This window comes from Oncorhynchus tshawytscha, linkage group LG16 (genome assembly GCF_018296145.1).
Source record: "Oncorhynchus tshawytscha isolate Ot180627B linkage group LG16, Otsh_v2.0, whole genome shotgun sequence".
In the NCBI taxonomy this organism is placed as follows: domain Eukaryota; kingdom Metazoa; phylum Chordata; class Actinopteri; order Salmoniformes; family Salmonidae; genus Oncorhynchus; species Oncorhynchus tshawytscha.
The window spans coordinates 33,095,629-33,109,490 of record NC_056444.1 but is presented as its reverse complement, the minus strand read 5'-3'; the positions used below and the strand labels follow the sequence as shown (position 1 = coordinate 33,109,490).

The 13,862-nt window shown below is 45.7% G+C and overlaps 1 protein-coding gene across 23 annotated transcripts in view; it reads right to left on the bottom strand.

Moving 5' to 3' along the window:
• The window catches only part of svila (supervillin a), a 136,182-nt gene that overhangs the window by 43,571 nt on the left and 78,749 nt on the right, over positions 1-13,862 (bottom strand). For 20 of the 23 annotated variants that reach the window (XM_042299129.1, XM_042299127.1, XM_042299114.1 and 17 more), the window contains exons 3-8: positions 11,309-11,400; positions 8,374-8,434; positions 8,051-8,202; positions 6,899-7,667; positions 2,908-2,991; positions 140-1,156 (exon numbers count right to left, since the gene is read on the bottom strand). In XM_042299129.1, coding sequence (XP_042155063.1) covers positions 140-1,156; positions 2,908-2,991; positions 6,899-7,667; positions 8,051-8,202; positions 8,374-8,381 — 2,030 coding nt within the window. In that variant the 5' untranslated portion in view covers positions 8,382-8,434; positions 11,309-11,400. Of the gene's footprint in view, positions 1-139; positions 1,157-2,907; positions 2,992-6,898; positions 7,668-8,050; positions 8,228-8,373; positions 8,435-11,308; positions 11,401-13,862 lie in introns of those variants that run through there. The other 3 variants (XM_042299115.1, XM_042299128.1, XM_042299130.1) reach the window with 3 other exon arrangements.

Genomic DNA, 13,862 nt, shown 5'->3' with positions numbered 1-13,862 from the left:
ATCACACCGATTATTTCAGTCAGGAGGAGGTTGGTGTTAGCTAGGCAGGGCAGGGCAGCGAGCGAGTTCCTGATAGAAGCCAGCAGCAGCTCCTAGCAGAATGGATTGTAGAACAGCACTGTACTACAGAACCACCTACAGCTTTGTTTTCCTGACGACTGGGGCAGTAGCAGTCGTAGCACCCTCCAGGTAGGAGTGACGAAGCTTGGCCACAGAGACACGAGCGTCCCTGGTCTCTGGAGGGCTCTGGTCTCCGTTACTGATCCCATCCTCACTGGCCCATTGTTGCAGGACTGCTGCCTCTCTGACCCACCCTGGCCCTGATTCTTGGGTCTTGGGGATGGAGCCTCTAGGGGCCCCAGTGTCCGACGTGGGGCGCCTGGAGGAGACGGGAGCGTCTGTGGTCATGGCTCCTCCCCTGGTCTGGATGTAAATGGCGTCGTCATTCCGCGGTTGTTGGCGCTCCTCTGAGGCTCTGACCTCTGCGGCCAGCAGGCGGGAGACGTGTTCCCCTGTAGGTCTGATTGGTTCAGGGTCTCTGTCCGGTTCCTCCAGTCTCATCCTGGTTCTCCCTCCTCCCATGCACCCTCCTCTGGGCCCCTCCGGCTCAGCCTTCCTCCCGTGTCCTACTCCCTGGCCTTCTCGGGCCCTGCTGTAGCCAGCCTGCTCCTCCTCTCTCCTGGGGCCGCTCCCACGCGGGTCCTCTGTGCTCTTCTCCCTGCGTCTGATCTCCGAAGGCAGCACAGCTTTCCTGCTCTTCAGTAGTCCCTCCGTCCTCACTTCCTGTCTGCCCTCCCTATGGGCGCCCCTCTCCTCATCCACCTCTCCCTCCATCTCCTCTTCCTCCTCCGGCTGAGGCTGTTGGGGCTGCTGTGCCTTGGGACCGGGGCCGGTGTCCATGGACAGATAGCTGGGGTCATCACTCAGCCCAGAACGGGTGAGCTGAGGCTGGGGGTGAGAGTAGGCTGGCTGTGTGCCTGGAGGGTTGGTGGTGGTGTAGGCTGGAGCCTGGTGGTCATGGTGGTGGGCTGTGGGGCAGGTGGTGGCCCGGGGCTGGGGGTGTCTCCTGTACAGGGGGGCCTCAGCGACACGGTGGCCCAGCTCTGGACTCAGTTGGATTCCCTCCTCCTTGACGAGCCTCTCCCTAACTCTGATTCTTCAGGGAGAGACCGAGAGGGTTAAAAACTTGCTGCAGTTTGTACTGAAACTCAGACTGCAGCGAGAAAAGAGAAATAATGGTGAAAGCCCAACACATCCCTTTCCTTCCCTCAGCCATAAATCATTCCCTTTCCCCTCTACCCCTCTCCCTTCTCAACCCCTCCTCCTCCTTATGCGTCTCCATTTATTTATGTCAAAATGTCATCAGTATCACAGATATCCCCAGAGAAAAATAGTCATATGAATGTACTGTAATACCATCTGAGATACTAATGCAAAATGCATGAAGAACTAAAATAAACAGGGAATCAAATTGGCCGCAGTGCAGACCACATGCTGAAAGGTGGTGGGGGTTGGTTGGTAACATGCTAGGCTAGCTAGCAGCCGTTGTCAGGTGGTGGCTAATGCAACGCTAACAGTAGCACTTGTAAGACTTGTATGTGATGGTTGTGGGGTTCTGGGAGTAGTCCCTCCCTCTCCTCCGCCTTCTCTCGTCACCCGTCTCTACTACTCAAGGTCAGGGAGGACTCTTCCACAACAGTCTTCCACAGCTGAGTAGGCCAGTGCCTGGATTCACAGAAGACTTCATTTCTTATTAACTGCCATTATGCCCTTGCCTATAGACTTAAGAAGAAAGTTAAGCAAAGTTGCTATTGCTTGTATTAGATTGTGTTTTGTGAATCTGGTGGGCAACCGGGTCTAGCACTGCCTGTGGAAGGTCAGCTCACCGTGTCTGCTTTTCTCCTCGACTTTGAACGACATTCCTTTGTGACTAAATCCGGAAGTCCTAGCTAGAGGTTCAGCTGTTCTTCATTCTGTTAGGCTCACAATTCTAGGCTGATATCAGATGTCCTGCAGAGAATCAGACAATACTTTGCTGGCATCACCCTCACTTATGGCTTCTTTTTTTTGAAAGCCATCTATTCACAACCCGTTTGGGATTTGTGGCTGATAATAGGTTTATCTGGTCAGAAATGTATCGTATATCCGACCATAATAACAAAGTCCTGTCAATTCCATGAATAAGGGTTGACATGCACTCCGAATCTATTTCGGACTGCTCTGTCGTACCCACGAGACTACTACTGATCTGAGCCCAGTTTCGGGTTGCAAAACGTGCCGGTTTCCCAGGAATCCTGGTTGGAAGATTACTTGAGTTTACAAGGGAATAAGCAAGAAATCAGAGAACCCTCTAACCAAAAGTTATCAACTTTGCAACCCTAGCCAAGATCTAAGGAGATTTAGAGTAAATGTTTAGGGGTGAAATTGGAGCCAACTCTGCAATAATAATAATTGCAAGTTCCTCTGACTGTGTGTAGGCCTGAGGGATATAGACTGTACAAGATCTATTTGCTGAGTCAATGCTGGGAAAAGGATTGGGGGATGAGCTGTGACTAAAGGGTTTTCTCTCACAGTCTAACTCCCAGCCTCATCCTCCCTGAGACAGTCTGGCCTAGTCAGTAGAGAAACAAGAGGGAGAGTCCTGCAATAGAGCACTTCCTGTAAGTAACACGACAACTCTATAAGGCATTGAGATCGAAACGGCTTTAGAGTCACTGGACAACACGAACAGGGACGGGGAGAAGGGGGGGGGGTAATTTGGTCAGTGAAATGAAAACACAGCAAAAAAAACATTAATGTTGATGAGGGATGAGGAATGAGGTCTGATGTGAAGGTGGCATAACGGGCTCGGTTAAAAGATGGGAATGTGGAGGGAAGGAGGGAAGGGAGGGTCAAAACACCCTGTACCTGGAGGGCCAGTTGATAAGGGATTGGGTGTTGCCTTCCGAATCGGTCTGGAGGAACCAATTGCTGGTTAGTTTCACCTCCGGGCTGCACCAATGGGATGGGAGACGCAGTGAGTCAGCGACACTGGGGGTGGTTGCATCCAAAATGGCGCCCTATTCCTTATGTAGTGCACTACTTTTGACCGGAGTCCTATGGAGCTTATAGGGAATAGGGTGTAATTTCGAACACAACTTGGGCGAGTGAGTGGCTAGGCCACCCCGAGCATTTCACTTGTAGCACAAACACAACTGACTTCACATTTAGCATGACCAGGAAACATCCATCCACCTGCCTTGTACTTCAGTGGATATCCCATTCTGCTGGGAGCTCGGTTATCATTCTGGTATTTGGAGAGCTGTCAAACTATGAAACAATAAATCCTATCTGGGAATGTTCATCGAAATGAACAATGAAGAGACATCAAATGGGTCTTGGGAAAATGATAGGACACACAGACATGACGCACACAGCAGCATGTATCGCAATGCACAGTACCACACGTCTATGGAAAATTTGACCTACAGTAGATGGTTTGTGCACCGATATGTAGGCTACGTATGCCTTTTCTCAAGTGATGTAGTTCTGTCCTTGAAACGTTCTTGTCTATTAAATGTTCTGTGTAATGTCATGTTTCATGTGGACCCCAGGAAGAATAGCTGCTGCTTCAGCAACAGCTAATACGGATCCTAATAAAATACCTAATAGTAGGCATTCCACTGATGTATTGTGTACAATGTGCAGCAGTAGTCCTGCAGGGGAAAACAGCTCGTTGATGAGAGGTCGAAGGACAACGGCAAGATTCGTGCAAGCTAACAGGAGGGCCACAAACAGGAAAATAACGGCACATTGCAACAGTGGTGTGCCGTACGTCATCTCGGAACGCACAACTCGTCGATCCTTGTCACAGATGGGCTATTGCTGCAGATAACCACACCGGGTTCAACTCCTATCGGCTAAAAACAAGAAGTAGCGTCTCCAGTGGGCATGTGATCACCAACACTGGACAACAGAGGAGTGGAAAAATGTTGCTTGGTCTGACGAACCCCGGTTCTTGCGTCATGCTGATGGCAGAGCCCGGATTTGGGGTAAGCAGAATGAGCCCATGGACCCAACCTGCCTGGTGTCAACGGTACAGGCTGACAGTGTACTAGTGTGGGGAATGTTTTCCTGGCACACGTTTAGGTCCCTTGAGACCAATTGAGCAACGATTGAACAACACAAAACTGGTAATTGAGTGCATGTCCTTCATCTGTCCTACCAGATTTCCAGAGCCATGCCCTCACCCAGCAGAGGGCAACAGCATGTGACTCAGAGGGTTTTTCTAAGAGACCGAGCGAGAGCACGAGCGCTTGAACGAGAGAGAGAGAGAGCTGCTCCGTGTCTTAAACTCAACTCTTTCTCCAGGTGGGCGGCGTGGCCTTGCTGGCTTTCATCTGTGTCTCTGTATGTGCTCATAGTTCTGACCGAGGAGTCACATCGCGCCCCAGTAACCCAACACCCATCCTGATGGCTAACGCAACACAGCTGCTGCCAAGTTTTGAAAACGGAGAGAGAGAGAGGGCGGAGAGAGAGATAGAGATGCCTTGTGGGATGTGGAATGGGAGCATGTGTCTCTAATCGTTTCCCCTCAGTGAGTCAACGTTTAGCACCAGCAGGCTACAACTAGCTGGCTGTTCAAATTAGCTTGAGGGACTGAGGAGAGAAAAACACCATGTCTCCAGACTAGACACAACACTGCATTGGACCATGAATCCCAAATAAAGAATACCTAAACTAACATCTAATATTGTGTCATTGTTGGAATTGCATTGTATCAGCAGTCTCATAACCGGGGGTTTTGTTGACTTCATGACTTTGGCTCAAGTGGGTTGTGCAACTGTTCAGCGAAGCAACAAATATAGCTGCTCGTTTAGTTTTATCACGTACATCCTACAAGTCGCTTTTCAAATATTCTGCCACAGAAAGAAAATACGTACAGAGCCTTCAGAAAGTACTTATACTCCTTGAATTACTCCACATCTTGTTGTGTTACAGCCTGAATTCAAAATGGATTAAATATATTCTCACCCATCTACATAAAATATCCCATAATGACGATGTGAACACTTTAGACATTTTTGCAAATGTATTGAAAAATAAATCTCACTTAAGTATTCACACCCCAGAGTCAATACTTTGTAGAAGCACCTTTGGCAGCGAGTGCAGTTGTAAGTCTCAAAGATTTCCACACCTGGATTGTGCAACATTAATTAGCCTATTATTATTTTAAAAATTCTTCAAGCTCTCTCAAATTGGTTGTTGATCAAGCTAGACAACCATTTTCAGGGCTTCCCATATATTTTCAAGTAGGGTTTTGACTTCAATAACTCGGCACTGAGGAACATTCACTGTTTTCTTGTTGAGCAACTTCAGGGTAGATTTGGCCTTGTGTTTTAGGTTATTGTCCTGCTGAAAGGTGAGTTAATCTCCCAGTGTCTGTTGGAAAAATGACAACCTGGTTTTCCTCCAGGATTTGCCTGTGCCTAACTCCATTCAGTTTCTTTTTTTTATCCTGAAAACCTTCCCAGTCCTTAAAGATTACAAGAATACCCATTACATGACGCAGCCACCACTATGCTTAAAAATTTGGCGTGGTACTCAGTAGTGTTGTATTGGATTTGCCCTAAACATAACAATTTGTATTCAGTATAACAAGTTAATTGCTTTGCCACATATTTTGCAGTATTACTTTAGTGCCTTGCAGGAAATAGGATGCATGTTTTGCTTCCTTCTTTTCACTATCAATTAGGTTAGTATTGTGGAGCAACTACAATGTTGTTGATCCATCCTCAGTTTTTCTCCCCCCATCACAGCTATTCAATTGTGTAACTGTTTTAAAGTCACCATTGGCTTTAGTAGTTTCCTTCCTCTCTGGCAACTGAGTTAGGAAGGACGACCTGTATTGTTGTAGTGACTGGGTGTATTGATACACCATCCAAAGTGGGATTAATAACTTCACCATGCTCAAATGGATATTTCATGTATTTTGTTTGTTCTCTCACCCATCTACCAAATAGGTGCCCTTCTTTGCGAGGCAATGGAAAACCTCCCTGGTCTTTGCGAGGCGATGGAAAGTCACTGCTGGACTGAGGGACCTTACAGATAATTGTATGTGTGGGGTACAGAGACGTGGTAGTCATTTAAATATCATGTTAAACACTATTATTGTACACATAGTGAGTCCATGCAACCTATCATGTAACATGTTGAGCACATTTTTACTCCTGAACTTATTTAGGCTTGCCATAACAAAGACGTTGAATACTTAAACTAAAAAGACATTTCAGCTTTTCATTTCTTTGTAAAAAAAATAAATAAATAAAAATCGAAAAACATAATTCCACTGGAATTGTGTGTAGGTCAATGACAAAAGATTCTGTAATTCATTTCAAATTCAGGCTGTAACAAAAAAAAGGTGGAAAAAGTCAAGGGCTATGAATACTTTCTGAAGGCACTGTACATGCAGCAACATCAAACATGATGCAGCAACAACAAAAACTGAACCTGGGAGGACTTCAGCTGTGTGTAAACCCTGTTGGATTGACTGAGCCTGCTGCTGCATGCACAGATTGCTCTTCCTCTACGCTATAAATTATTGTGTGCATCCCAAATGGCACCCTGTGCCGTATTTACTGCACTACTTTTGACCTGGCTAAAAGAAGCGCACTATATAGGGAGTAGGGTGCCATTTGGACGCAGTTAATGTTCCTGCCAAGAGGACGACCTTGTGAGAGTTCTGTTAAAGGGATCAAGGAGACTGAATGCGTGTGAGAGAGAGGGAATAGACCGATGATCCCTCTCCTTCTCTCCATCCGTTTTATTTACAGTAAGGGGAAAGATACTGTACAGAGAGAGAACCTTAACAATAGGAAGAGAAAGAGGACTAGAGAGTGTAGTAGGTCGGTCCACTCACCCCTGTCTGCCGAGGATGTTGTGGGCCTGCTGCTCTATGAACAGGTCCCCAGGGGACACCCCTTGTTTGGGGGAGGGCAGCGAAGACTTCCGGGTCGTCTTGGGCGAGCTGGGGGGCACCCCTGTGACGGTGTAGTCGTTAGCGACAGGCACCTTGGCCGAGGTGGGCGACGATGACGTCACATCCATGTAGCTGGCGGAAGAGGGAAGCTCGAGGGCACTGATGTTCCTCTCCTGCTGCCCCGCCCTGCGCTGGTTCTCCAGGTTCATCACCCTCTCCCTCTCCGTGAACGAGTCCACCCTGGGTCGCCCCTGGCCAGGCTCGCCGGAGCCTTGTGGCTGGGTGGCCACTCTCCCCACCCTGGAGCTGCCTGAGGTGTAGGAGGGTTCATCCCCCACAGACTCCGCCCTGGGGCGTGGCTTGACATTTGTGTAGCCCTGCTGCCTCACCGAAGAGGTGTCAGACTCCTTGAGACCACGGGCAGAGCCAGATCGGGAGGAGAAGTGATCGGTGGTGGAGTCTGGTTCCTGGTCCAGAGACATACCGTAGCGCTCGGCTAGCTGCCGACGCCGTTCCGCCTTGTAGCGAGCAATCCGATCTGCCTTGGAGTCCAGGTCGGTACCTGCGGAGTCAAAGCTGTAAATGGGTTCAGTTGGGACGGTCTGGCCCTCAGGCCGGCTCCGGGCTCTGGACTGCCTCTCTGGAGCAGGGACCTGCTGATGGGTCATCATCTCTGGACTCTCCAGGTCCTCCCTACTGTAACACTGCACTGTGACAGGGGATAGACAGAGACAAAATCTTTAGACCAAATCTACACAAGTAATAGACACTGTACAAAATATTATGATAATACAATAGCTAGCAGCATTAGTCAACGCTTTCATATCTTGACAAATTTAGGATGTTCTGAGGGCAAAAGGCGGCGCAACAATATTTGTAAGGTGTTCCTAATGTTTTGTACACTCAGTGTATATAATGCATGAAGTCAATGCATGTCTTTCAAATGACCAAGCTCATATCCAACAGCGTGGGTCGGGTTTCGATAATTATATACTATATATGGAGCTCTAGCAATGCTCAAGTTCTGTCATTCTGTGGGTCGTGCAAGTAGCTGAACACTAGGTACAATGTGTGCGGTTTAGTGATCCTCACCGACACAGGGGTCACAGGTGTCCGAGGCACGTGTGTAACGGGGTGTGTCTTCCTCTAGCAGCCGATTGGTCACTAGGCCGGGGCAGCTGGGTAATATGGCGGGCTGCACCTCACTTTCTATACCCTCCAACCGCCGGGCAATCCTCTCTTTCCTACACACAGAGTCAGACACACTGACTGACATGACAGAATACCCGTTTGAGTGGCCACATGTTGAGGACACACACACGCGCACGCGCGCACATTGTTATTCATCACAGTCACCACTACAATAACTGCTTGCTTCATTACATGGTTGAAGCTGCTGAATGTCGTAGTCATACCTGTTCATTTCCCAGCTAGTGCTTGGGCTGATGCTTTCAAAACGCTTCCTCAATTCTGAAACTGGACAGATGAACACAAAGTTAGGTACGAGAGGAAAAATGTGAGCGTTAACAATCAAGTTTATCAATTCCCAATTCAGTAGTCATGATAGGAGAAAGGCATCACAGCAGGTGAGGTTGGACAGTTTGAGCTCATTATCCAACAGTTGAATGTAGAGTTTACACAGATGTGGGACCAGGCTACTTTCACATCTAGAGCAAGAAGAGATCGTTTGTTTTGTGGGTCTTGTTTCCGAACTATGAGGTGACGATTCCGCCAGCTACTCTGTTCTCTACAACACAGGAACAAATCGCTGAGAGAGACATTCACAAGGAACTGACAAAAATCTACACCCCGCCTCAACAATAAAAGATATGAAGTCCAAACTGCAACTGACTAATTGACCGAGCATAGGAAGTGGTTATGCATGCAGTTGAAGTCGGAAGTTTACATACACTCAGATTGGAGTCATTAAAACTGATTTTTCAACCACTCCACAAACTTCTTGTTAACAAACTTTAGTTTTGGCAAGTCTGTTAGGAGATCTACCTTTTGCATGACACAAGTAATGTTTCCAACAATTGTTTACAGACAGATTATTTCATTTTTATAATCACAATTCCAGTGGGTCAGAAGTTGACATACACCGAGTTGACTGTGCCTTTAAACAGCTTGGGAAATTCCAGAAAATTATGTCATGGTTTTAGAAGCTTCTGATAGGCTAATTGACATAATTTGAGTCAATTGGAGGTATACCTGTGGATGTATACCTCCAATTGATGTATTCAGTGCCTCTTTGCTTGACATCATGGGAAAATCAAAAGAAATCAGCCATGACCTCAGAAAACAAGTTGTAGACCTCCAGAAGTCTGGTTCATCCTTGGGAGCAATTTCCAAATGCGTGAAGGTACCACGTTTATCTGTACAAACAATAGCACCCAAGTATAAACACCATAGGTCCACGCAGCAGTCATACCGCTCATGAAGGAGAAGCGTTCTGTCTCCTAGAGATTAACGTACTTTGGTGCGAAAAGTGCAAATCAATCCCAGAACAGCAAAGGACCTTGTGAAGATGCCGGAGGAAACAGGTACAAAAGTATATATATATCCACAGTAAAACGAGTCCTATATCGACATAAACTGAAAGGCTGCTCAGCAAGGAAGAAACCACTGCTCCAAAACTGCCATAAAAAAGCCAGACTACATTTTGCAACTGCACACGGGGACAAAGATTATACTTTTTGGAGAAATATCCTATAGTCTGATGAAACAAAAATAGAACTGTTTGGCCATAATGAACATTGTCATGTTTGGAGGAAATAGGGGGAGGATTGCAAGCCGAAGAACACCATCCCAACCGTGAAGCATGGGGGTGGCAGCATCATGTTGTGGGGGTGCTTTGCTGCAGGAGGGACTGGTGTACTTCACGAAATAGATGGCAACATGAGAAAGGAAAATGATGTGGATATATTGAAGCAACATCTCAAGACATCAGTCAGGAAGTTAAAGCAAGGTCGCAAATGGGTCTTCCAAATGGACAATGACATACTTCAAGTTGTGGCAAAATGGCTTAAGGACAACAAAGTCAAGGTATTGGTGTGGTCATCAAATCCTGACCTCAATCCTATAGAAAATATGTGGGCAGAACGGAAAAAGTGTGTGCGAGCGAGGAGGCCTACACCTGACTCAGTTACACCAGCTCTGTCAGGAGGAATGGTACCAAAATTCATCCAACTTATTGTCGGAAGGAAATGGAGGAAAGCCGTATTGCATGTTCAAGAATGTGCTGGTTCTCATACCACTGCTGCCATTTCAATGGCATTTGAGAACATGTTTGAAACATGAATACTCCTAGCTCCATTTGAACAACTAACTGGAGAAATAAGCTCAACTGTGTCTGCAGCAGACGTGATACCCTCTGTCATGGCATTGAAACGCCTGCTCAACAAAACTGCCGACCCATACTGTGGGGTTAAAACTTGCAAAAGTACTCTACAAGAGGCTGTGAACAAGCGAATCGGTGGCATTCTCTCTGAGCCTCTTTACTGTGTCGCCACCATGCTCAACGCTAGGTACAAGGACCACCTCTTCAATGCAGACAAGAAACAGGGTTTTACGTGAAATGCTACAGACACAGCTGGACAAGATGGAAACAGACAGTGACAGTGCACACCGAGGAAGAGAGGCCATGGACAGACAGAGCTGAAACATCACTGCTTGACATGCATGATGAAATCCTGGTAGAGAATGAAACCACTGAACTAATTAACAACAAAACAGCACAGCAAGTAAGTGAAAGAAATAGATTTTGATGATGTTTTACTGGTAATGGGGACATACGTAAACGCCAACAAAATAACTTTTTGGTCATCGTGTGTGTGGCTTTCAACTATAACTGTACTAGAATACTTAAAAAGCTGCTAAAATTTTAAATAACGGTTATCGCTTTCGGTTTTTCTGGCAAGGAAAATATTGGATATTTGTGTCGGTCAAAAATGTCATAACGGTGCATCCCTACTTTTACCAGAGGGTTACTGCTCCTGTCAAGAGTCTTCAAACTCCAGTTCCCCCATTTGAACCAAACACAAACACCACCCCCCAGGACTACACACACACACACGCTGTTCTCGTAAAACCCCACAATATTATCTTTAACTGAACCTTATCAAGGCAACAAGTGCCATCAAACAAACCTTCCAACCAACAGTCGCACAATAGAAACCACTTCCCTCAGCCCCACAACCCTGGGAATGTCTCTGTCAGAGAACGCATCCAAATGGCTCCGGATCAAAAGTACTGCACTATGAAAAGGGAATAGGGTGCCATTTTGGATGCAGACTTTGTCAGATAGTCATGTGTTTCATGCAGCACAGCACGCTGAAACCACCGAGTCACCTTTGGGGAGGTTTGCCAAGAGCTTGACATCTATATCCTTGGTGTTCTTGGCTGGGTCGTCCTTCCCTTCGAACGAAAACTCTTTCTGGAAGCTGCAGAGGGGGCAGAAATAAAAACGGAATAGCTCAGTCAGAACAGGTTACGTTTCAGTAAGGAGAAATGAACAATCTGATTATACTCTGGTGGCATCCCAAGAGACTGAAAAACAGCTTCTATCTCAAGGCCATCAGACTGTTAAAACAGCTGTCACTAACACAGAGAGGCTGAAGCCTACATACAGACTTGAAATCATTGGCCACTTTAATAAATTGATCACTAGTCACTTTAATAATATTTACATATCTTGCATTACTCATATGTATATACTGTATTTTATACCACCTATTGCATCTTGACTATGCCGCTCTGTCATTGCTCATCCATATATTTATATGTACACTACCGTTCAAAAGTTTGGGGTCACTTAGAAATGTCCTTGTTTTTGAAAGAAAAGCACATTTTTGGTCTATTAAAATAATATCAAATTGATCAGAACTACAGTGTAGACATTGTTAATGTTGTAAATGACTTGTAGTTGGAAACAGAATTTTTTTATTTACAGAATATCTACATAGGCATATAGAAGCCTATCATCAGAAACCATCACTCCTGTGTTCCAATGGCACATTGTGTTAGCTAATCCAAGTTTAGCATTTTAAAAAGCTAATTGAAAATCAGAAAACATTTTGCAATTATGTTAGCACAGCTGAGAACGTGCTAATTAAAGAAGCAATAAAACTAGACTAGTCTAGTTGAGACTAGTTGAGTATCTGGAGCATCAGCATTTGTGGGTTCGATTGCAGGCTCAAAATGGCCAGAAACAAATCATTTTCTTCTGAAACTAGTCAGCCTATGCTTGTCCTGAGAAATGATGGCTATTCCATGCGAGAAATTGCCAATAAACTGAAGACCTCGTACAACGCTGTGTACTACTCCCTTTATAGAACAGCGCAAACTGGCTTTACATTGTTAATGTTGTAAATTACTATGGGGGTTTTGTCACAAAAACTGTTGCAATAAATAGCCAACAGTTTGCTGATAACGTGGCCAGGGTAGGTTATATGATGAGATATGGAAAAAGCTAGCTTTATTATTATTATTAGTGTGTTTTTTACAATTGGCAGCCAAGCACCAATCATCATGTCACCAGCATCATTCAAATGATGGCCTAGCCTTGATATTTATTTGCACGAAGCTCATCACCATGTACTTAACCACCATAAAAGTTATGAAGTTCATCACTTATTCCATCTGCCTATAAACTACGCATGTTCCTCCAATTCGTGGAAGTAGGCTACAACGTCATCGTCTAAATCGAAGTTCACTGTGACATGGTTTTCTATCCATATTTGTGCATTAAATAGTTTCCACCGCAATTGGCGCATAATCTATTTCACAGACCAAAAAAAGGTAACATTGTTTAGTGCATTTTATTTCTTCAATATTGGGAAGTTTTACTGACAAAAATATCCTTTCCATAAGGACTGTCGTGACTTTAATGCATCAGGTCATTCATCCGCATTAAATGGCTGGATGTTGGTCCCATGTTTCATGAGCTGAAATAAAATATCACAAATGTTCCATATGCACCAAAATCTTATTTCTCTCATATTTTGTGCACAAATTTGTTTACATCCCTGTTAGTGAGCATTTCTCCTTTGCCAAGATGATATGCCACACCTATCGGGTGGATGAATTAAGAAGCTGATTAAACAGCAGTATCATTACACAGGTGCACCTTGTGCTGGGGACAATAAAAGCCTCTCTAAAATGTGCAGTTTTGTCACACAACACAATGCCACAGATATCAAGTTGAGGGAGTGCGCAATTTGTCATGCTGACTACAGGAATGTTCACTAGAGCTGTTGCCAGATAATGTAATGTTAATTTCTCTACCATAAGTTGCCTCCAATGTAATTTTAGACTATTTGACAGTACGTCCAAATGGCATAACAACGTGTAATCACGCCAGCCCAGGACCTCCACATCCGGCTTGTTCACCTGTGGGATCGTCAGATCAGCCACACGGACAGCTGATGAAACTGTGGGTTTGCACAAGCGAAGAATTTCGAAACAGTCAAACCATCTCAAGGAAGCTCATCTGTGTGCTCATCAGCCTCACCAGGGTCTTCACCTGACTGCAGTGGGAAAATGCTCACCTTCGATGGCCACTGGCAAGCTGGAGAAGTATGGGGTCGTGTGGGCGAGTGGTTTGCTGATGTGAACAGATTGCCACATGGTGGGGTTATGGTATGGGCAGGCATAAGCTACGGACAACAAACAGTTGCATTTTATCATCTATGGCAATATACTGCGCACAGATATTGTTACGAGATGCCGAGGCCCATTGTCGTGCAATTTGCCTGCCGCCATCACCTAATGTTTCAGCATGATAATGCTGCAGCTGGAATTGTCCCAGTTTTTTTCCATGGCCTGTGTGATCCCCAGACGGCGTGTTCCAGTTTCCGCCAAGCAACTTAGCACAGCCATTGAAGAGGAGTGGGACAACATTCCA